Genomic DNA, 24,141 nt, shown 5'->3' with positions numbered 1-24,141 from the left:
ACCAGTAAAGCCTATTGATCTGGACTTTGACATTACATAGTAAATTTTTCAAATGAAAACTGAAGCTGACACAGGGTAGTTTAGAGGGTAAGTTAATGCAAAGGAAGATTCGGTGACCAAAGGCATATGATTGACAGGACATTTTGCTAGGTGACATAGGGCAGGAGATGGATGTCAAGATGTAGACCCTGCGGGCTCACACCTGTAATGTCAGCACTTTGGGAGGCCGAGGCGGGCAGAACACGAGGTCAGGAGTTTGAGAGCAGCCTGACCAACATGTTGAAACCCCGTCTCTACTAAAAATACAAAAATTAGCCGGGCATGGTGGCACTTGCCTGTAATCCCAGCTACTCGGGAGGCTGAGGCAGGAGAATTGCTTGAATCCAGGAGGCAGAGGTTGCAGTGAGCCAAGATTGGGCCACTGCACTCCAGCCTGGGCGACAGAGTGAGACTCTGTTTCAAAAAAAAAAACAAAAGATGTACACTCTGCCCTCAAGGAGTTTATTTTTTTTTTTTTTTTTTTTTTTTTTTTTTTTTTTTGAGACAGAGTCTCGCTATGTCGCCCAGGGTGGAGTGCAGTGGCCGGATCTCAGCTCACTGCAAGCTCCGCCTCCCGGGTTTTTACGCCATTCTCCTGCCTCAGCCTCCCGAGTAGCCGGGACTACAGGCGCCCACCACCTCGCCCGGCTAGTTTTTTGTATTTTTTAGTAGAGACGGGGTTTCACCGTGTTAGCCAGGATGGTCTCGAACTCCTGACCTCGTGATCCGCCCGTCTCGGCCTCCCAAAGTGCTGGGATTACAGGCTTGAGCCACCGCGCCCGGCAGGAGTTTATAATTAAAAAGATCAGATAAGCCAGACTCAGTAGTGCACACCTGTAACCCCAGTGACTGATTTGGGGGGCTCAGGAGGGAATATCGCTTGAGCCCAGGAATTCGAAGCTGCAGTGTTCTAAGATCATGCCAGTGTACTCCAGTTTGGGTGACAGAGCTACACCCCATCTCTAAAAAACAATACTAATAAAAAGAAAAAAGGGTCAGATAAAACATGTACATAGAAAATTACAATACAAGGTAGAATGTGGCCGGGCATGGTAGCTCATGCCTATAATCCTAGCACTCTAGGAGGCTGAGGTGAGAGAATCGCTTGAGCTCAGGAGTTTGAGACCAGCCTGGGCAACATATTGAGACATATGTCTCTATTTACCAAAAAAAAAAAAAAAAAAAAAAAAAAAAAAAAAAACAAAAAAACAAAAAAACAAAAAAAAAAAAACTAGGTAGAATGTGATACATGTTAAAAGAGATCCAGCTCAAGTGCCTTGGGAGCTCAGGGGAAGGTGAGATGAATCTCCTTTCCCCAAGAAGCTGGAGGCAGGAGACGGAGTCTCACTCTGTTGCCCAGGCTGGAGTGCAATGGCCCGATCTTGATTTCGTCTTTGGAATTGTAAGGCTAGACTTAGAAGTCTCAGAGGGAGACTTGGGGGTCTTATCCACCCTCACCCCTGACAGGATTCCCTGTCTAGAATAAACAATAACTTTAAAATGGAAACAAGAAAAAAGGAGGTCCGAAGGAAAACTGTGACAGAAGAGGCTCCGTTTGAAATGAATAGAAAATGAATTTAGCTTGGAGGTGCTGAGGTATTGGTAGAGGCAACTTTCTGGCAAGAGACGAGTTGAAGGCCAGGAAGTGGATGAGATCAGGGAGAGTGTCTGGAGGGAAGAGGGATAAAAACAGAAACTGGGGAAGCACCCACGTTTTAGGGAGTGGGTAGCGAAAGAGGAGTCAGAGAAGGAGTGGCCAGAGGGAGAGGTGAGCAAAGATCCAGCAGAACACCTTGTTACAAAGTTTCGAGGAGGGTGGCAGGGGTGGAAGCCAGGACTGGTAGCAGAAGGAAGAAAACTTTCAGCAATAGGGATTGAGGTTCGACACAAAGTTACCAATGACATTTCAAGGCATGAAGGCTTTTCCTGAGGCTCCACAAATACGGTGAATCCCCTGTGTCTGGCATCTTTGGAGCTTCCCCGAGACTAGGGGGAGCAGGGTTGTGCCCTCTGACCTCTAAACATCTGGGGTTCAGTTCTATAATTAGCAGCACCGGATAGGACGGGAGCCAAACCTCTCCTAACCCAAACCAGTCCCTCCAGGAACTGAAAAGATGAAGAATTGATTTAGGAGATTTCACACTCGCCTGTTTGGCCTAGCCCAGTGAAGTCCCTTTTCATCACGCAACCCTAATGACTCTTCTGGCTGTCACTACTGTCTGGTATTGCCAGCGATCTGACTAAACCGTCTTGCAAAAGTTTGCAACATTCGCCCGAGGCGGACTACAACTCCCACAATTCCGGGCTCTTCCCGGTGCTGATTGGCGGAGCCACCGACTCCAGGGGGCGGAGCTTCCCCCACCTCCCCGAGGGAACAGACCTCTGATTGGCTGGACCGCAGGGCTTTTGTGTCCCCGCCCTCCCCCGGGGACCGCAGCGGGCTGAGCCGCTGGTGTCAGAGCCCGGCGAGCGCTGGCAGTTCCGCGGCGGGGATGCTGAGGAGCGGTGGGTCCGCGAGCAACCTTGGCCCCTGCGGACTTCCGAGGCCGTGAAAACCCCTGCGCTGCGGCCCTTCCCCGGCCCCCGAGGCCGTTCGCCGTTCCCAAAGCCCGACTCGGGGAAGAGTCCAGCACCGCAGCGGCGGTTCTCGGATTCCGGAGCATTCTGGAGCCCCGAGAGACGCCCGGGGGTTCTAGAAGCTCCCCGGCGGCGACCAGTCCCGGCTTCCTTCGGGCGTCCGTCCGAAACCCGCTCGGGTGCACGGGTCGTCGGCGAGCCGCGACCGGGTCCTGGCGCGCACCATGATCGTGGCGGACTCTGAGTGCCGCGCGGAGCTCAAGGACTACCTGCGGTTCGCCCCGGGCGGCGTCGGCGACTCGGGCCCCGGAGAGGTAAGCGGCGGCCGCGCGACGCCCCTCTTCCCCGAAACCCCGAGCCGCGACTGAGCCGCAGGCTGTCCGGAGCTGAGTCGGTGTGTCCCGGGCTCGGGGAGGGAAAACCGAGCGCGTAACCCGGGACCCCGGTTGCATCAACTGGCAGCCGCGGCCCTCGACACCCCTCCCCCCTCCCCCGCCCCCTCCCTCTCCCTCTCCCTCTCCCCTTCCCTCTCGCCCTCCCTCCTCCCCCCCGGGGCCGCGGATCCTTCCTCGTCTCCCTCGGACTCCTGGCCAATGAGGGAGAAGCCTTCTGGAGGCTCTCCGGGCTTTGGGCTCCTGAACGTCTTCAAGTCCAGGCAAATCCCGGCCGGAGCGGCCCGACCACTCCTCCTCCCCGCCCCCTTCCGCGGAGTCCCTTCCTCTTCGCGGGGGCCGGCGGGCAGAGGACCCTTCCTGGGGTGCGTCTCGGCTCCTGTCCCCCAGTGCGGGGCGTAGGCACCTGGGACTGGCCAGCGAAAGTCGACCTCATCCCCTGTCCCCAGCACTCCTGCTTTGGAGGGAGAGCGCAGGGGCTCTGGGGGCTTGGCTGACCGCCCGGTACGCGGCGGCGGCAGCCAAAGCTCGGGAGAGAGGGGACAACCCCCTTCGCGGCTTCCGAAGCCAAGCGCGGGTTAGGCTGCGCCCTGCTAAGTAAGTCGTCTGAGGGCCCAGAAGTTTGTTTTCCAGAAATTCCTCCCCCGCCCTCCCTTCGCGCCGTTCCCCCCCGCCCCCCCGCCTTCGCACCCGGGCATAGCCCGCAGGGGCTTTGCAGGGAGGCCGGGAATTAGGCTGGACCTAACCAGACTGACAATTCGCACTCCTCCACCACCAGCAGCAGCGATAATGGACATCTTATCATTTATTATGCACCTACTAGATACTAGGCTCTGAGTTTTTTTCGCCTTTAATCTAAGTCTTCAGGACTAAACCAGCAAAATACAAGCTAGGCTATAGCCCCATTTTACAGGAAGAGCTTTGAGGCCCACGATGGGCTCAGAGGCTTTCTTCACCAACCCCAGTGGATAGCTTGTTCTTTGGCCTTATGATTTCGGAGATTGCATGGCACTGTGAGCTTCTAGTTGCTTTAGTTTACAGGCCTAGAGTGTGGTGGAGGTTGTATTCTGGACCTGGGATTTGGTGGAGTGCTGTGTGACCCCAGGAAAATCCCTGCTGTTCTCTGAGTAAAGTGGTTTCTGGGGATCCTACCTCCGTCAGTACATGGTTTGTGCCCTGGTTTTTGTTAGCTTGCTTACCCTTCCCTGCCATGATTTAGGAGCGCCATGTGGAGGAATGGCTCTTCTGCAGCTTCTCAGCGGTGTGACGACTTTGGAAAGATGGAAATGATGTTACTATTGAGAACACCTGGACAGTAGAGAGCAAGCGGGCTGGGTTCGTGTCCCAGCCCTCCTGCTAACTTGCTGTGTGTGGCTTAGCCAGTAATCACTTCTCTGATCTGTAGTTTCTTCCCATGGGGATTTTACAGTGTCTCCAAGGGATTGTAGGGAGAATTAACTCAGAATACAAGCAAAGGCTGAAGCACCGTGACTGGAACATAGTAACTGCATGAAACTTGCTTGCTATTATCAGAATGTGGCCATTGCATGCACAGCTTTCTCCAGAGTGTCTCACAAGGGGGTGCCCGGGCCTGTTCCTGAGATCAGACACTGTACACCCCTCTCTGGGACAGTGCCTGGGAACTGGTCTAGGGAGAGAAGGCTTTGAGGGAGGGATCTTTACACAGAAGCCATGTTTCCTCAGTGGAGAAAACTGGTGCTGTCTGGGAGGTTTTTCTTTTTCTTTTTTTTTTTTTTTTTTTTTGAGATGGAATCTTGCTCTGTTGCCCAGGCTGGAGTGCAGTGGCATGATCTTAGCTCACTGCAACCTCCATCTCCCAGGTTCAAGCAATTCTCCTGCCTCAGCCTCCCTAGTAGTTGGGATTACAGGCACGTGCCACCACGCCCAGCTAATTTTTGTATTTTTAGTAGAAACAGTTTCACCATGTTGGCCAGGCTGATCTCGAACTCCTGACCTCAGGTGATCCACCTGCCTTGGCCTCCCAAAGTGCTGAGATTACAGGCATGAGCCACCTCACCTGGCATATCTGGGAGGTTTCTGTGTGTTCCTCTCTCTTGAAAAAAGAGGACCTTGGGATGGTTTCTGCTTTGAGTGGCATCCTTAGAAGACAGCAGGGTGCCGATCTTTGAGTCAGGTGTCCGAGGCCCAAGAGACGACCCAGGCGTGCAGCTCCCTTAACTCCCTGTCACTTCACCACACACTCCCTTTCAGGAGCTCATTGCCTTCAGATGTGTGTATCTTCAGAAAGTTCCAAGGACTTCACTCTAGTACTGGTAGTATTAGGCTCCAGAATAACTTTCTTGGCCAGATGCAGTGGCTCATGCCTGTAATACTAACACTTTAGGAGGCTGAGGCAGATGGATTGCTTGAGCCCGGGAGTTCAAAACCAGCCTGGACAACATGGTGAAACCCCGTCTCTACAAAATATACAAAAGTTAGCCAGGCATAGTGGTGTGTGCCAACTACTTGGAAGGCTGAGGTGGGACGATTGCTTGAGCCTGGGAGGCAGAGGTTGCAGTGAACCGTGATCATGCCACCGCACTCCAGCTTGGGTGACAGAGCAAGACTCTGTCTCCAAAAAAAAATAAAACAGGCTGGGTGCAGTGGCTCACACCTGTAATTTGAGCACTTTGAGAGACTGAGGTAGGTGGATCATGAGGTCAGGAGATCGAGACCATCCTAGCTAACACGGTGAAATCCCGTCTCTACTAAAAATACAAAAAATTAACCCTATGTGGTGGCACACACCTGTAGTCTCAGCTACTTAGGAGGCTGAGGTAGGAGAATTGCTTGAACCTGGGAGGCAGAGGTTGCAGTGAGCTGAGATTGCTCCACTGCACTCCAGCCTGTGTGACAGAGTGAAACTCCGTCTCAAAACAAAACAAAACAAACTTTCTCAGACATCATTTCTTCTTCAGGGAAGCCCTTCCTCCCCCACTAGATAAGTCCCCTTGCACACCCTCCTCCAGTCCCCCTTCTCCATGTAGGAGCTTTGGTCCCAATGATGTGAAACAGTCCCTTGCTGGAGATACCCTGCAGGTCTCATCCCCAGCGCTGCTCTTTGCACCTAGTAAGTGTTCGTGACTAGTTGCCCCTTGTTGGCTTAGCTGACTCTTGTGAACTCTTCCAGCCATGGAGTCAGATCTGAATTGTGCCCATTTGGAAGAGGACCTTTCTGAGCCTCCCTGCCCTGTCTCCAAAGAAGAAACTATTTCTCCCTGGGTGGTTGGGAGGAACTGGCACAATCAGATGTGTAAAGCACTTAGCGTGGTGCCCAGCTCATGATGGGCAGACAAGTGTATGGCACCACTCACTCACACCCCCTCCACCCTGCCCACTCCAAGGCTGGAGGTCCAGGGCTGCTTGGGCTATATTTCTGTATCGTCTTCTCAGGTGTAAACCCAAGGAAATATCTGAATTCAGCTGGGGGCAGGCAAAGGAGAAATAGTGTCTGTTCCTTCCCAGCTGGCAGAGTGGGTAACCAGGTGTCTGTAGCTGAGTCGAGGTATAGGCTCTATAAAGGATAATATAGGGTAACCAAGAATAAAGTCTGGGGCTTCTCCAAGAAGAGGATATGGGTAGTGGACCGAATCCTTGGAAGCCAGACTGAGCTGGGTTCAACTCTCCAAGGCTGGGACCGTTTCCCAAAGCTGTTATTGTGAAGTGGAATGGACCTTAGAAGCCAGAGAGCCCTGGGTTCAGATCTCAGATTGGCCACTTGTCAGCTGGTGCCTAACCTTTGAACCCTTAATCTTTCCTTGTGTGCAAAGTAGAGACTCTGCCGCCACCCAAAAACAAATGAAAATTAGATGGAGCCTGCGCGCAAGTACCTGAGCTAATTTAAAAGTTAACATATAGTAAGTGCTTAAATTATGATCCATGCCAGTCATGGTGGCTCATGCCTGTAATCCCAGCACTTTGGGAGGCTGAGGCAGCAAGATCACTTGAGCCCAGGAGTCTGAGACCAGCCTGGGCAACACAGTGAGACTTCATCTCTATTTAAAAAAAAAAAAAGGCCGGGCATGGTGGCTCACGCCTGTAATCCCAGCACTTTGGGAGGCCGAGGTGGGCAGATCATGTCTCTACTAAAAATACAAAAATTAGCTGGGCGTGGTAGTGCACCCCTATAATCCTAGCTACTTAGGAGGCTGAGGCAGGAGAATTGCCTGAACCCGGGGGGCGGAGGCTGCAGTGAGCTGAGATCGCGCCACTGCACTCCAGCCTGGGTGACAAAGTGAGACTCCGTATCAAGAAAAAATAAAAAAATAGGAACCAGGCACAGGTTTGGGGCCATTATCCTCTTTTTACAGTCTGCCCTAAAGTACAGGTAGTGCATGTGAAATTAATGCTTAGCCAGTGGTAACCAGCCTTGTTACGTACCACTATTATTACTGACTCCCCACTCCAGGGAATTGGGGCAGGGTGGGCTGACTTGGAGGGGTCATTTCTTGGCAGCGGTACGCTGCCCTGCCTGCTTCCTCTGTCAGGTTCGGGGAAGCATTCAAGGTATTGGAGCCATGGATTCAAATCTACTTGGTCTTGGCTTTAGGGCTTTATACTATCTGTTCCCTCTGGCTGGAATGCTGGTCCCCCTAGTTTTTGGGGTGTTTGTTTTGAGACGGAGTTTCACTCTTGTTGCCCGGGCTGGAGTGCAATGGCGCGATCTCAGCTCACCGCAACCTCTGCCTCCTGGGTTCAAGCAATTCTGCGTCAGCCCCCCGAGTAGCTGGGGTTCAGGCATGCACCACCATGCCTGGCTAATTTTTTGTATTTCTAGTAGAGACGGGGTTTCTCCATGTTGGTCAGGCTGGTCTTGAACTCCCGACCTCTGGTGATCCACCCGCCTCGGCCTCTCAAAGTGCTGGGATTACAGGCGTGAGCCACTGCACCCGGCCTGTTTGTTTTTTAAGAGAGGGTGTCTTACTGTGTTGCCCAGGCTGGTCTCAAATTCCTAGCCTCAGGTGATCCTCCCCCACCAAGCCTTCCAAAGTACCAGGGTTACAGGTGTGAGCCACACCCCCTAAGCCCCCTAAATCTTTACAGGCCTTGCCGCCTTCTCATCATTTAAATAACAGCTCAAAGACCACCTCCTCAATGACTTTTCCTGTCTAGTTACACTAAAATATTGCACACTCTCCCTCCCCATCATACAGTTACTGGATTATTTCACTCACTTTATAGAATCTGTGCTTTGAAATCCTATTTATCAGATTCTGAATTTTATGAAGGCCGAGGGCTTTGTCTTTTTATTGCTGCTTGCAATGTAGCCATCAAAAATATTTGTTGAGTGAACAAATTAATTCTGTTTCCACCTAGAAAGCACTTAGCATAGTGCCTTATACTTGAGAAAGTGATCAATAAATGGTGTAAACAATGGTCCTCACCCTAGCTGTTATGCTGAGGCCCCACCCCAGACAACTGAATTAGAATTGTGGGAGGTGGGACCTTGGCGTTGTTTTTGTAAAGCTTCTCAAAGGATTCTGATGTACTGCTTGGGTTGAGAAGCCCTTGTTTGATACAGTAAGGAAGTTAATGATACCTAACGTTTATTAAGTGCTTATTGTGATGGAGGTATTGAGGTAAGCTACACAGTGTTATCTCATGAAATCCTCATCACTAGCCAGTGAAAGTAGGTACTATTATCCCCATTATTTGGTAAGGAAACTGAGGCTCATAAAGCTAAGGGATAGCAGGTGGTGGAGCTGTCATTTGAGCTCATACAATTTGTGTCAAGAGCCCCATCTTTTTTTTTTCTTTTTTTTTTTTGAGACAGGGTCTTGCCTGTTGCTCAGGCTAGAATGCCGTGGTACGATCATAGCTTGCTGTAACCTCAAACTCCTGGGCTCAGGCAATCCTCCTGTCTCAGCAGCCTCCTGAGTAGCTGGGATTACAGGTTGTGTGCCACCATGCCCAGCTAATGTACTATTTGTAGAGACAGGGGTCTCACTGTGTTGGCCAGGCTGGTCTCAAATTCCTGGCCTCAAGGGATCCTCCTGCCTCAGCCTCCCAAGGTGCTGGAATGAGCTGCTGTGTCAGCCAAGGGCCCCTATCTTTTTTTTTTTTTTTTTTTGAGACAGAGTCTCGCTCTGCCGCCCAGGCTGGAGTGCAGTGGCCGGATCTCAGCTCACTGCAAGCTCCGCCTCCTGGGTTTACGCCATTCTCCTGCCTCAGCCTCCTGAGTAGCTGGGACTACAGGCGCCCGCCACCTCGCCAGGCTAGTTTTTTGTATTTTTTAGTAGAGACGGGGTTTCACCGTGTTAGCCAGGATGGTCTTAATCTCCTGACCTCATGATCCGCCCGTCTCGGCCTCCCAAAGTGCTGGGATTACAGGCTTGAGCCACCGCGCCCAGCCGGGCCCCTATCTTTTAACTGCACTGTATATTGTTGTTATTGCTGAAAATGTTGATGGATCGAGACCCATGTCTTAGAGCTCCTTCTTTTGACAATTCCTGGGTCAGATTTTGGAGTGAGTTGGGATTCCCAAGGCTATTCCTGTCCTTCCCTAGCACCCCTGATGGGCCCTCTCTGCCTCCCCCAGTTCTGCTCCACCCTACCCTGCTGTGGCTTGCTGTTCTGTCCTCAGGTCCCCTGAGGTGGAGGCCCAGTTTGTGGAGTCAGCAATCCTTATCTCCTTTACAGAGCTGTGGGGCTTTTTCTTTGGTGAGGGGGGAGGGAAGCTCCAAAGGGGAGTGTTTAGGGATTGTGGTGGTTACTACGCTGAACTTGGACCAGCCTGGCCGGGAAGTTCCCAGAAGTGTGGGCCTGCACAGTCAGCTCAACTCTCTTTTTGAAGGTAGCGGGGCTACTTTACCTACCAGGATTAAGGCCTAGAGAGTTTAGGCCTTTAACTTTCCCAGAGCCACATAGCAAGTTAGTTGCAGAATTGGTACCTACTCCAGAGACTTTGTAGTCTTCTGGAGTCCCAGAGCTCTGCCTCCTCACTGGGCTTTTGGCCATCTGAGAAGGAAGGTTCAATTTTAGTTTTTAGTTCCCAGATACGTGAGGGCTGGTACTAAGTCTACATCTTAATGGGGAGGGGAGAACTGGGCGCCTCCTATCCCTGTCCAGTGAGGGCATGGCTCTGATTTGGGTAAACTGTAACCAAGGCCAGTGCTGAGAGCCGCTTCCACTCTCAGATTAACAAAATAAATGAATACGTAGAGCATCCTTCCTGAACCCCATCTCTAGGACTAGGAGAAGCAGATGTAGTGAGTACATGATTTTAGTGGTTTCTAAAGAGGCTCCAGCATATACAGGTCAAAATGGTTGCTTCCATCAGCCTTGGACACCCTGCTTGGATTCCCTCCATGCCTTTCGGCTTTCTCTGTCTTCATTCACAGGCTAGTATGAATGGCCTGGCACTGCTGTCCACTAAATGTGATCTGGTAGCAGGGAAACAAAACAGACAATTTGATGACAGTGTTTTTAGAAGCAAAAACCCTGGGAATTTTGGGGTCATAGGTGAGGGGTTCCTAGATGCCATGGTTTAGCTTTGCAAAAGGAGTGACCAGTAGGACTGGGCCAGTAATTTTATCTGGAAGCCCATGGGAAGGGGAGGTAGGATTTTAAGTCAGCTGATCAGATTTATATTCAGAAAGTTAATGTGGCTACTGGGTAGAGGATGGATAGGAAAGGCCAGGGCTGAGGAGGCCGGAGGACAACTGGTGAGGCTCTGAGTAGTGGTCCAGACAAGAGAGGGTGTTAGTTGATGAGGTGTTGGTGGTGGGAGGACAGATAAGCAGCCAGGCATGATGGCTCTCATCTGTAATCCCAGTGCTTTGGGAGGCCAAGGCAGGAGGATCCATTGAGCCCAGCAGTTTGAGGCTATAGTAAGCTATGACTGCATCACTAAAGAAGAAGGGGCCAGTTGCAGTGGCTCATTCCTGTAATCCCAGCACTTTGGGTGGCTGAGGTGGGCGGATCACCTGAGGTCGGGGGTTTGAGACCAGCCTGGCCAACATGGAGAAACCCTGTCTCTACTAAAAATAAAAAATTATGGCCGGGCACGGTGGCTCAAGCCTGTAATCCCAGCACTTTCGGAGGCCGAGACGGGCGGATCACAAGATCAGGAGGTCGAGACCATCCTGGCTAACACGGTGAAACCCCGTCTCTACTAAAAAAATACACAAAAACTAGCTGGGCTAGGTGGCGGGCGCCTGTAGTCCCAGCTAATGTAGTCCCAGCTACTCGGGAGGCTGAGGCAGGAGAATGGCATAAACCCGGGAAGCGGAGCTTGCAGTGAGCTGAGATCCGGCCACTGCACTCCAGCCTGGGCGACAGAGCGAGACTCTGTCTCAAAATAAATAAATAAATAAATAAAAATAATAAAAATAAAAATAAAAAATTAGGCGAGGGCAGTGGCGCATGCCTGTAATCCCAGCTACTTGGGAGGCGGAGGCAGGAGAATCGCTTGACCCAGGAGGTAGAGATTGCAGTGAGCCAAGATCACGCCATCGCACTCCAGCCTGGGCAACAAGAGCGATACTCCGTCTCAAAAAAAAAAAAACAGAAGAAGAAGAAAGAAATGAATGAACATGTGAGAGAAATTGAAGCTGCTTCTGAGGCATCTGGGGTACTTGGCTACCTGGCTTCGGGGTGCAAACTGTGGGGTGTTCTTGTTTTTTTTTTTTTTTTTTTTTTGAGACGGAGTCTCGCTCTGTCGCCCAGGCTGGAGTGCAGTGGCGCGATCTCGGCTCACTGCAAGCTCCGCCTCCCGGGTTCACGCCATTCTCCTGCCTCAGCCTCCTGAGTAGCTGGGACTACAGGCGCCCGCCACCGCGCCCGGCTAATTTTTTGTATTTTTAGTAGAGACGGGGTTTCACTGTGGTCTCGATCTCCTGACCTTGTGATCCGCCCGCCTCGGCCTCCCAAAGTGCTGGGATTACAGGCGTGAGCCACCGCGCCCGGCCTGGGGTGTTCTTGTATAAGTTCTCTGGGACCACTGAGAAGGTGGCCTCCTGGAGATGTGCAGCATGGTGGCTATATAGTTCCTTCTCCAGGACCCTCCCATCCCACATGCTGGGATTCCTGGGTCCCAGCCCAGTTCCTGAAGAACTCAGCCTGGAGTGAGCCCTCTTTCTTGCTTACCCTTCCAAACGTGCATTTATCTCCCACCTGGCTCCGCCATCCAAAGGATGCTAGAAAGGTGGGTTTAACAGTTCAGTGGAGCCCCTTGGATAGGAGGAAGAAGCTGGATAGGTAATAATCCTCTTTATTCTCCCTTCTACTGCGGACTGACCTCCATGTGTTCCCCCCAGGAGCAGAGGGAGAGTCGGGCTCGGCGAGGCCCTCGAGGGCCCAGCGCCTTCATCCCCGTGGAGGAGGTAAGCTTGGAAGGGATTAGGGATCTTTTTTCCCTAGGAAGAAAGGACATGGCATATTGGTGGGCAGGCGTCTTTTCTTGTTCCTTAAATTACAGCTTTTAAACTATTCCTTTCTGATTTCTGATTCATTTAATTCACAAAACGGCTCTGTGAAGCAGGCACTATGAACTTCATTTTACTGGGAAGAAACAGGCTGAAAGAAATCAAGTGCTAATAGCCAGGTAGTGGCCAAACTTTTTTTTTTTTTTGCATGGCCAAACTTTCGATTCCTAGATCAGTGCCTGTTTCCCTTAAGAAGATAGAACTATCTGTGTTTATCTTCTCATCCGTGACTGTACATGTTCTTTTCTGTTTCAAAAGTAATATATGTTTATTATTTTTAAAATTTCCATTGTTTCAGAAAGCTCTGATCTCCTGTATCTTCCTACACCCTCCAGAGATTATCACTGTTAACCATTTGCCACTGTTTACTGTGCTTTGTTCAAGCCAATACTTACTTTCAGTACAGAACCAAGGTGATAGTTTACAACTTGTTTTTTTTTGTTTTTCACTTAATACAAGAAAGACATCCTTCATCTACTGAGTCAGTTCATTCATTCATTTACTTAACATATCTATTGAATGATTAATCTGTGTGAGGCACTGTTCTGGTTGCTTGGGATACAGCAGTGAACAAGACAAAAATCTTTGCCATTATGGAGCTTATATTCTAGTGTGTTGGGATAGCGGAGGTACCTTCAAAACATGCAGAAAAAGGTAAAACTAGTTTCCTCATTTTCTTTGGCCTTCAGTGAACAAGGACAAATTTTTTGTTTCACTGGGCGCGGTGGCTCACGCCTGTAATCCCAGCACTTTGGGGGGCCGAGGCGGGCAGATCACGAGGTCAGGAGATCGAGACCATCCTGGCTAACACAGTGAAACCTCATCTCTGCCAAAAATACAAAAAATTAGCCAGGCGTGGTGGTGGGCACCTGTAATCCCAGCTACTTGGGAGGCTGAGGCAGGAGAATGGCGTGAACCCGGGAGGCAGAGCTTGCAGTGAGCCGAGATTGCACCACTGCACTTCAGCCTGGGCAACAGAGTGAGACTCAGTCTCAAAAAAGAAAAATTTTGTTTCCTCTCCTCTTTGCTTTCCCTGAATGTGTAGGGCGAGTAGTTAATGAGGTAACAAACGTTTAACCTCCCTCTAAACCCCCCTGTTCCTCCACTCCTTGGTAAATGTAAGGTGAACAACCACTTGCTGATTATTTATGTCTGTGGCCCATAATTCCAAGCTCAGGTATTGCTCTTGTGTTTTATTTTTTCATTTATAAATGACCACTCTTTTTTTTTTCTTTTTTTTGAGACGAAGTTTCGTTCTTGTTGCCCAGGCTGGAGTGCAGTGGCGCGATCTCGGCTCACCGCAACCTCTGCCTCCCAGGTTCAAGCAATTCTCCTGCCTCAGCCTTCTGAGCAGCTGGGATTACAGGCATGCGCCACCACGCCCAGCTAATTTTGTATTTTTAGTAGAGATAGGGTTTCTCCATGTTAATCAGGCTGGTCTCGAACTCTGGACCTTGGGCGATCTGCCCATCTCTGCCTCCCAGTGTCCTGGGATTACAGGTGTGAGCCACCGTGCCTGGTCCACTCTTTTATAATAAAGAAAAGAAACAGGCAGCCAGGTGCAGTAGCTCACACCTGTAATCCCAGCACTTTGGGACGCCAAGGTAGAGGGATCACTTGAGCCCAGGAGTTCGAGACCAGCCTGGACAACATAGTGGGACTCTGTCTGTATTTAAAAAAGAAGAACCAAATAGGCTTTGGAGTTCATCTGAATTTGAATCTGATTCTGTCATTTGTAAGATCTGTGACTTTGAGCAAGGAACAAAACGTCCTGGTTTCCTCATCTGGCAAAGTGGGGGAAATAATAGTATTCACCTCACAGGCTTATTGGCAAGATCCCATGACATCATGCAGAGAAAACCGTAAGCTCAGAGATGGCATGGAGACAGCACTCAGGAAATGTGAACTATTTTGCACCCGCCCCCATGGTTATATGCATTTGCGGTGTTAGAATAGACGCTCCTGCCGGGCGCGGTGGCTCACACCTGTAATCCCAGCACTTTGGGAAGCTGAGGCAGGTGGATCACAAGATCAAGAGATCGAGACCATCTTGGCTAACACGGTGAAACCCCATCACTACTAAAAATACAAAAAATTAGCCAGGTGTGGCGATGTGTGCCTGTAGTCCCAGCTGCTGGGGAGGCTGAGGCAGGAGAATGGTGTGAACCTGGGAGGCAGAGCTTGCAGTGAGCCAAGATTGCACCACTGCACTCCAGCCTGGGTGACAAAATGAGACTCTATCTCAAAAAAAAAAAAAAAGAAAAAATAGATGCTCCATGAAGGGAGGAGAAACCGTACTTTTACTCTCTGTACCCGAGTTTTCCTACCTAAAAATGGAGAAACAGAACTCCAGTTTTGTTGTTGTGAGAGTTAAATAAGTTAAAATATGCATGCTTGAACAGTACTTGGCACATAGCATCGTATGTGTAAGTACTGGCCGTTATTATATGAGGTACGTAACAAGTATTCATTGAGTGACTTATTAAAATATCTGATTCTTCCCATTGTTTCTTTTTGGACATGGTGGTGGTTTTTACTTTCTTGCCATTAGAAACCCACTGGAATAATACGCTGGTCTCTTTGATGAGTGGGGCAGGAGGGAAACCCATGCTGTCCTCCCCTTTGCTTGGCAGGTCCTTCGGGAGGGGACCGAGAGCCTCGAGCAGCACCTGGGGCTGGAGGCACTGATGTCCTCTGGGCGAGTGGACAACCTGGCAGTGGTGATGGGCCTGCACCCTGACTACTTTACCAGCTTCTGGCGCCTGCACTACCTGCTGCTGCACACGGATGGTCCCTTGGCCAGCTCCTGGCGCCACTACATTGCCATCATGGTGAGCCTCTCTGGGCCTGACACTTGGAGAGGTGGCTTTGTGGAGGGTTCTGTCCTTTGATCTCTTTTCTGGGAGCTTTGTGAACTGATTCCATAGACAAGGAGGGAAGGCGGCATAGAGCAGGGAAAGCCCTGGCTTTCTATAACTGTAGAGTTTTTGGTTTTTTCTTGGAAGGAAAATTTTAGGTTTTGAAGAAAGGCATCATTAGTGCTTGCAAACTGAGGTGCAAAAAGGAATCAGGTGGCCTGCAAGCTGGTGGCAGAGCTGGGGTTACTTAGAACTTAGGTTTCCTGCCTCTTGGGCAACAGTGAGCCCTACAACCTCTCCCCTGATGGGGTACCCACCCTGAGCCAGGCACCAAGGGAGGAGGGTGACTCAGGCTCTGTCCACTACCTCCGCAGGCTGCCGCCCGCCATCAGTGTTCTTACCTGGTAGGCTCCCACATGGCCGAGTTTCTGCAGACCGGTGGTGACCCTGAGTGGCTGCTGGGCCTCCACCGGGTGCCCAAGAAGCTGCGCAAGCTCAGCGAGATCAACAAGTTGCTGGCGCATCGGCCATGGCTCATCACCAAGGAGCACATCCAGGTGCAGGGGGCAGAGAGACGGGTGTCTGAGGGAGCACAGAGGCCTGGCTGGTGCCTGGTGGGTAGCCCAGGGCAGGCACTGAGCAGCTCTAACCTCCCGTTCTGTCCCCTCCAGGCCTTGCTGAAGACCGGCGAGCACACCTGGTCCCTGGCCGAGCTCATTCAGGCTCTGGTCCTGCTCACCCACTGCCACTCGCTCTCGTCCTTTGTGTTTGGCTGTGGCATCCTCCCTGAGGGGGATGCAGATGGCAGCCCTGCCCCCCAGGCACCTACACCCCCCAGTGAGCAGAGCAGTCCCCCGAGCAGGGACCCGTTGAACAACTCTGGGGTAAGTCATGGGCCTGGGTCTTGATCGGGGAGGAAGCAGGCATGACCTCTGGTCCTTAGGTAGAAGCTACTGCTTCCCAATCTTTGGTGCCTGCACTACCTGCTGCTGTGAGAGACCATAGAAAAGTTATTTGACTTTGAAGCTCAGTTTCCTCATCTGTGAAATGGGGAGATAAGACCCTCTACTCACACTGGGCTGTGAGGCTCAAAGGCTGTTGGTTTTAGCACTTTCAAACTACAAAGTTTACCTTTCACTGAATAATGTGGCCTTGTTTGTTTTAATACAAAAATACAGACACTTTAAAAATTTCCTCTCAGGGAAGTTGTGTCTATTCTGTAGCTTCATAAATGTCACTTTAGGAAGCACAGACCCATGCGCTGTCCAGCACAGTGGCTGGCACAGGGGATGCCCTAGGCCTTTGTGAGCATTAGGAAGGCCTGGCCTGTGGGAAGGATGTGTGGAGCTTCCCAGAGGCCGAAGGAGGAGGAGTAGCTGGTCACCACTGGCCCTCTCCTGCAGGGCTTTGAGTCTGCCCGTGAAGTGGAGGCACTGATGGAGCGCATGCGGCAGCTGCAGGAGAGCCTGCTGCGGGATGAGGGGACGTCCCAGGAGGAGATGGAGAGCCGCTTTGAGCTGGAGAAGTCAGAGAGCCTGCTGGTGACCCCCTCAGGTACAGGATCACAGGCATCCAGGCTCCTGGGGCTGCTCCTTCTTAGGCTATCTCTGGTCAGGAGGAGCTGCCTCCTGTGTTCTAGAGGCAGCCGCTTCTCAGCTTCCCGTCCAAGAGGTTCTGAGCCTGGGCCTTGAGCTCAGACCTTGCTTTGAATCCTGAACTGCTAGCCTTTCTGGCTGTGCGACCACTGACGAGTCACTTCCTATCTCAGGGCTTCAGGATTGCTATGTGGGGTTAGTGGGGCAGTAGAAGCAAAGATCTTAGCACAGAGCCTGGCCCAGGGGGAACCAATCCATAAATAACTTCCACTTAAGTTATTGTTACCAGGGGCCTCACTTCACGGGTCCATGGGCCTGATCCACCCCCTCCACAAGGCCGGGCTCCAGCTGAGGTCTTGCCCACTCACTATAGCAAGGGGCTTTTTTGGCCCTCTATTCTGCCTTCCCCTCCCCCGTTTGGTGATTAATCAGGAGTGGACGCCTGCATGCCCCATGCCCCAGCCTCACTGTGACCTCTTTCTGGTCCTCAGCTGACATCCTGGAGCCCTCTCCACACCCAGACATGCTGTGCTTTGTGGAAGATCCTACTTTTGGATATGAGGACTTCACCCGGAGAGGGGCTCAGGCGCCCCCAACCTTCCGGGCCCAGGTGGGGCTCTCTCTACTACTCTTGGCCATTGCTCCACATTTACGAACATGCAGTGGGTGGATAGTTTGAGTAGTTATAGAGTTAGGTACCCAGCTGGGCATGGTAGCTCACACCTGTAATCCCAGCACTTTGGGAAGCCAGGGTGGGAGGATTGCTTGAGCCCAGGAGCTTGAGACTAGCCTGGACAACATGGCGAAACCCCGTCCCTACAAAGACATTTAAAAATTAGCTGGAAGGTGGTGCATGCCTATAGTCCCAGCTACTTGAATGGCTGAGGTGGGAGGATCACTTGAGCTAGGAGGTCAAGGACGCAGTGAGCTGTGATTGCACTACTGCGCTCCAGCCTGGGTGACAGCAAGACCCTGTCTCAAAAAAAAAAAAAATAGAGTTGGGTACGTTATTTCCCTCAAGATTCCACGAGGGCAGTGGGGTCCCTGTGAATCCTTAAGGAACCCATCTATACCCTAAGCTCAGGGGTTGGTGATCGTAAGGAGAAGGTCATCACCAAAGTGTACCTTCCTTGACATCTGAGGCCCAGAGCAAGCAGCACATTAGGTTTATGGCACCAGGAAGGAGAACTATGGAGATCCAAGGTACAGAGGAAGGGGGTCTCTCTGGCTGGTCTTGGGCTCCAAAGACTCACCAATCCCTTCCCACCTACCTAAGGATTATACTTGGGAAGACCATGGCTACTCACTGATCCAGCGGCTCTACCCTGAGGGTGGGCAGCTGCTGGACGAGAAGTTCCAGGCAGCCTATAGCCTCACCTACAATACCATCGCCATGCACAGCGGGGTGGACACCTCCGTGCTCCGCAGGGCCATCTGGAACTACATCCACTGCGTCTTTGGTATCAGGTGAGCCCATGTCCCTTCACCTGGGGCACATGTGCACTGCGAGTCTTCATTCCGGGTTCACGGTTGTTTCCGTTTTCGTTTTGTTTTTGTTTTTTTTCTTTTCCTTTCTTCTTGCCTATACTATTTTTCAAATCAAATTGTGATTTTGAAAGATGATAGTACTCATTGTTTGAACGTTGTAAATGAAACTCTTTAATTGCACTCCCAGAGGTAACTATTGTTTGATATGTATGTACATATATATACACACACACACGTATATACACATATACATACATATACACATACACACTATATATATATATGTAGAGAGAGTTGTGTTTGTATTTCCATTCCAAGTAGTAATTCTTCTCTCATAATAAATAAGGATAACATAAATGCTCAGTAGGGGACTTTAAATAATGATACATCTATTCAGTGAAATATTATGCAGCTATTACAAATTACAATAGGCCGGGCGCAGTGGCTCACGCTTGTAATCCCAGCACTTTGGGAAGCCAAGGCAGGCAGGTCATGAGATTAGGAGTTCGAGACCAGCCTGACCAACATGGTGAAACCCTGTTCTACTAAAAAATACAAAAATTAGCTGGGTGTGGTGGTACGCATTTGTAATCCCAGCTACTCAAGAGGCTGAGGCAGGAGAATCGCTTGAACCCAGGAGGCAGAGGCTAAAGTAAGCCAGGATCGCGCCACTGCACTCCTCCAGCCTGGGTGACAGAGCAAGACTCTGTCTCAAAAAAAAAAAAAAAAAATTACAATAGAGGCCAGGCTTGGTGGCTCATGCCTGTAATCCCGCACTTTGGGAGGGCATTGTGAAAGGATTGCTTGAGAAACAGGAGTTCAAGACTAGCCTGGGCAACATAATGCAACCTCCATCTCTACAAAAAATTAAAACATTTGCCTGTGTGGTGGCATGCACCTATAGTCTCAGCTACTTGGAAGGCTGAGGTGGGAGGATCTCTTGAGCTCAGGAGGTCAAAGCTTCAATGAGCCATCATTATACCACTGTACTTCAGTCTGGACGACAGAGCAAGACCCTGTCTCAAAAAAAAAAAAAAAATAGATGTCTATTTGTATTTCCGTGGGAAAATATTCAGATTGTATTGAGAGAAAAGAAAGCTAATTACCAACAGAAATCTTCTTTATGTTCTTTTGTATATTAAACAGTTTGTGCATGCATGGAAAATGTATGGAAGGCTATACACTAAAATACTGTTTAGTGGTGATATCTCTGCATACTATTATATGATGAATTACATTTTCATCTTTTTGCTTGTTAAATCTTTTCTGATTTTTGTAAGGTGATGGGATCAGATTTGACATGTCCTGTAATTTTCTCTATCTGGGAACTACCTTATCAGCACGAATAGATATTTTATTATTATTATTATTTTTTTTTAAAGAGACAGGGTCTTGCTCTATTGCCCAGGCTGGTCTTGAAGTCCTGGGCTCAAGCAATTCTCCTGCCTCGGCTTCCCAAAGTGCTGGGATTGCAAGCATGAACCACTGTACTCAGCCTGTTTTATGCTTTTAACCACTGCATGGTATCTGTGAGCATGGATGTATTGTGATCATTCAGTCATTTCCCTATTATTGGATATTTAGGTTGTTTGCAGATTTTCACTATTACAAACACCATGTACGCATCTATGCATAAGTCCTTGTAGATAAATCCTAGATGTGAAATTACTTGTCAAGCATATATGTAGAACAATTAATTGTTTATTTAAAATAAAACAGCTGGGAGTGGTGGCTTGAACAATTAATTTTTTATTTAAAATAAAAACTCTCAGCTGGGAGTGGTGACCTACACCTATAACCCCAGCGCTTTGGGAGACTGATGCGGGTGGATCACTGGAGTCCAGGAGTTCGAGACCAACCTGAACTACATGGTGAAACCCCATCTCTACAAAAAATAACAAAAATTGACTAATTTATTATTGACTCCTGTAGGTCCAGCTACTTGGGAAGCTGAGGCAGGAGGATCCCTTGAGCCCGGGAGGCAGAGGTTTCAGTGAGCTGAGATCATGCCACTGTGCTCCAGCCTGGGCAACAGAGCAAGACGCTATCTCAAAATAAATAAAATTGAAAAACACAGATAACAAAAAAGAAAATAAAGGCTGGGTGCAGTGGCTCACACCTGCAATCCCAGCATTTTGGGAGGCTGTAGCAGGAGGATTACATGAGGCCAGGAGTTTGTGCCTCAGCCTGGGCAACATAATTAAGACCTATCTCTACAAAAAAATAAAAATTAGCTGAGTGAGGTGGTACATGCCTATAGTCTCAGGTATTCTAGAGGCTGAGACAGGAGGATCACTTGTGTCCAAGAGCTCAAGGCTATAGTGAGCCATGATTGCACCACTGCACTCCAGCCTGGGCAACACAGCAAAAAATAAAATAAAATAAAAATTATCCATTATACTATCTGTTCTTATTGTTATCAGTTATCTCCTTCTTATCTTTTCTTTTCTTTTTTGAGATGGTGTTTCACTCTTGTTGCCCAGGCTGGAGTGCAATGGCGTGATCTTGGCTCACTGCAACCTCTGCCTCCCGGATTCAAGTGATTCTCCCGCCTCAGCCTCCTGAGTAACTGGGATTACAGGCATGTGCCACCATGCCCGGCTAATTTTGTATTTTTAGTAGAGATGGGGTTTCTCCATGTTGGCCAGGCTGGTCTCGAACTTCTCATTTCAGGTGATCTGCCCGCCTCAGCATCCCAAAGTGCTGGGGTTACAGGCATGAGCCACCCATGCCCAGCTTTTTTTTTTTTTTTTAAATTAATTAATTAATTGATTGATTTTTGAGACGGAGTCTCGCTCTGTTGCCCAGGCTGGAGTGCAGTGGTGCAGTCTCTGCTCACTGCAACCTCCGCCTCCCAGGTTCAAGCAATTCTCCCTGCCTCAGCCTCCTGAGTAGCTGGGAGGGATTACAGGTGCCCGCCACCATGCCCAGGTAATTTTTTGTATTTTTAGTAGAGATGGGATTTCACCCTTTTAGCCAGGATGGTCTTGATCTCCTGACCTTGTGATCTGCCCACCTCGGCCTCCCAAAGAGCTGGGGATTACAACTTGAGCCACCGTGTTCGGCAATTTTTTTTTTTTTTTTTAAAAGACAAGAGTCTTACTCTGTCGCCCAGGCTGGAGTGTAGTGGAGTGATCTCAGCTCACTGCACCCTCCAACTCCTGGGCTCAGGTGATCCTTCTGCCTCATCTCCTTAGTAACTGGAACTACAGGTGGGTGCCACCATGCCCAGCTAATTTTTGCATTTTTAGTAGAGATGGTGCTTCACTGTGTTGTTCAGGCTGGTCTCAAACTCCTGAGCTCAAGTGATCTGCCTGCCTTGGCCTCCCAGGGTGCTGGGATTATAGGCATGAGCCACCACACCTGGCACCTTTCTTTTTCTATGCACAAGTAACAAAAGCATATATAATTTACAAAAACAAAATAAGTTGCCATTTCTTTCCCTACTCATTTCAATTATTTTATTCATTTACTCAAACATGAGCATGTTTTAGTGAACACGTGAATTTTTTTTCCTGCCTTTCTCACTTAACAGTTTATACCAAACACCAAAAAATTACCCCCCGTTTTAAAAAAGGTACGTGTTCCTTATAGAAAGTTTGTGTTTCTGTGTATTACTAGCTGTAAATCATATTTCACTGAATGGGTTGAGCTATACTTAATGAACCATCCTCTTACTCTAGTCACTAGTAGGTTTCCAACTCATGGCTGGCCAAGGACAGGCTGCTTAGAATGTGGCTTAGGCTGGTTTCCGCTCAGCCCTCAGGTCCAGGCTTCTCCGCTCTCCAACATGGTCCTTGCTCCTATTTCTTTGTCTTCCGAATCTGGCCTCCAGTTTTCAGCCAGTCATTCCTCCATCTACACTGATCTGTTTTGACATTGGCTCCCCTTGCTCACTAGACTGGGGATGACTAAGTGGCTTCTAGACTCATCACCAACTTGCTTTTTGGCTTTGAAGAAGTTAGTCATCTTCTCCAGGGCTTAGGTTGCCCATTTGTAGTATGAGTACAAGCTCCTTATCCTCTTCCTTCTCCACTGACTTTCCTCCTCTACCTTCCATGGCCTTTACTATAGAGTAGTGGATATGACCCCTGAGCTAGGCAGAGCTGGGTTAAAAACCCATTCCCGGCCAGGCATGGCGGCTCACGCCTGTAATCCCAGCTACTTGGGAGGCTGAGGCAGGAGAATTGCTTGAACCCAGGAGGCTGAGGTTGCGGTGAACTGAGATCATGCCATTGCACTCCAGCCTGTGCGACAGAGTGAGACTCCATCTCAAAAAAAACACCATTCCTTGCTGTATTAACTAGGGCAAGTGACTTCCTTTCTCTGATTCTGTTTCCTCATCTATAACGTGGAGTTGATGAATGTAGTAGATTGCGTACACCATCCCGTCCTATACACAATAGTGTAGAGTAGTTTTGAGGATTCCACGTGGCGCATAGTTGGTATTCAATACAGCATGCTCATTCTCTGTATTCCTTGAAGTGGTCCCCTGCCAATGCGGCCTGTGATACATGATATCAGCTGTTTCTCCTGACTTTTCTTTTCTTTGTTTTTTTTTGAGATGGAGTTTCGCTTTTGTTGCCCAGGCTAGAGTACAATGGTGTGATCTCGGCTCACCACAACCTCCGCCTCCTGGGTTCAAGCGATTCTCCTGCCTCAGCCTTCCAGAGTAGCTGGGATTACAGGCATGGGCCACCACACCCAGCCAATTTTGTATTTTTAGTAGAGATGGGGTTTCTCCATGTTGGCCAGGCTGGTCTTGAACTTCTCACCTCAGGTGATTTGCCCGCCTCAGCCTCCCAAAGTGCTGGGATTCCAGGCGTGAGCCACCGCGCCCGGCCTACCTTCTGACTTTTCTCAACGCTCTCTTCTTCCCTCTATAGGGTGGGACTGGGGGGAGGGAGCTGCCTCTTGGAGGAGAGCATGAGTAATGCTGCTGGGACCTTTCCATCCAGATATGATGACTATGATTATGGGGAGGTGAACCAGCTCCTGGAGCGGAACCTCAAAGTCTATATCAAGACAGTGGCCTGCTACCCAGAGAAGACTACCCGAAGAATGTACAACCTCTTCTGGAGGCACTTCCGCCACTCAGAGAAGGTATGACCTATACCGGCAGGGCAGGATGGAAGTAGACAAGCCCAGCCAATGGAGAGGGCAAGGGGTTAGGACCCAGTGAGGGTCCCCAGACTGAGTCTGTCCTGCTAGGTGGGACACCTGGGCCCGTTGTTCTGGATTGAAGTCCTATTCCACTGTATGATTTCAGAGTCTGTTTACTCACCTGTAAAATGGGAACGTGGGTGCCTGCTTCACATTAGTGGTAACTTGGTGGACCTGGGTTCAAATCATAACACTATCTCTTGATAGCAATGTGACTTTCGGCAAGTCACATTATCTCGCTGAGGTTTTTTTGTTTTGTTTTGTTTGTTTGTTTGTTTGTTTGTTTGTTTGAGGTGGAGTCTCCCTCTGTTGCCCAGGCTGGAGTGCAGTGGCACAATCTTGGCTCACTGCAACCTCCGCCTCCTGGGTTAAAGCGATTCTCCTGCCTCAGCCTCCTGAATAGCTGGAACTACAGGTGCGCGCCACCACCCCCAGCTAATTTTTTGTATTTTTAGTAGAGATGGGGTTTCACTATGTTGGCTGGGCTGGTCTCAAACTCCTGACCTCGAGATCCACCCGCCTCGGCCTCCTAAAGTGCTGGAATTACAGGAATGAGCCACTGCGCCCGGTTGTTTTAGCTTTA

The 24,141-nt window shown here is 49.7% G+C and overlaps 1 protein-coding gene and 2 long non-coding RNA genes across 10 annotated transcripts in view; 2 read left to right on the top strand and 1 right to left on the bottom strand.

The window, feature by feature from the left end:
* The first annotated feature begins 2,409 nt into the window (after positions 1 to 2,409).
* SESN2 (sestrin 2) overlaps positions 2,410 to 24,141 on the top strand; it is a 42,300-nt gene continuing 20,568 nt past the window's right edge. The window contains exons 1-9 of one of the 8 annotated variants that reach the window (XR_013414724.1): positions 2,410 to 2,930; positions 12,287 to 12,352; positions 15,088 to 15,285; positions 15,687 to 15,869; positions 15,984 to 16,196; positions 16,716 to 16,866; positions 17,399 to 17,517; positions 18,184 to 18,374; positions 23,354 to 23,802. Coding sequence is in view for 5 of the 8 variants with exons in the window: in NM_001261068.1 (NP_001247997.1) it covers positions 2,841 to 2,930; positions 12,287 to 12,352; positions 15,088 to 15,285; positions 15,687 to 15,869; positions 15,984 to 16,196; positions 16,716 to 16,866; positions 17,399 to 17,517; positions 18,184 to 18,374; positions 23,354 to 23,498 (1,356 nt within the window). In the remaining 3 variants the exon portion in view is untranslated. 8 annotated transcript variants of the gene reach the window in all.
* LOC144334749 (uncharacterized) lies at positions 2,513 to 6,834 on the bottom strand. Its single transcript, XR_013404942.1, has 2 exons — positions 6,097 to 6,834; positions 2,513 to 4,316 (listed from the first exon to the last, which is right to left on the bottom strand). It is a non-coding gene; the product is annotated as an uncharacterized LOC144334749 (long non-coding RNA).
* On the top strand, positions 19,407 to 23,197 carry LOC144334759 (uncharacterized). Its single transcript, XR_013404953.1, has 3 exons — positions 19,407 to 20,367; positions 21,254 to 22,505; positions 23,072 to 23,197. It is a non-coding gene; the product is annotated as an uncharacterized LOC144334759 (long non-coding RNA).

Source organism: Macaca mulatta, chromosome 1 (assembly GCF_049350105.2).
Source record: "Macaca mulatta isolate MMU2019108-1 chromosome 1, T2T-MMU8v2.0, whole genome shotgun sequence".
Taxonomy (NCBI): Eukaryota; Metazoa; Chordata; class Mammalia; order Primates; family Cercopithecidae; genus Macaca; species Macaca mulatta.
This window is presented reverse-complemented; position numbering and strand designations above follow the sequence as displayed.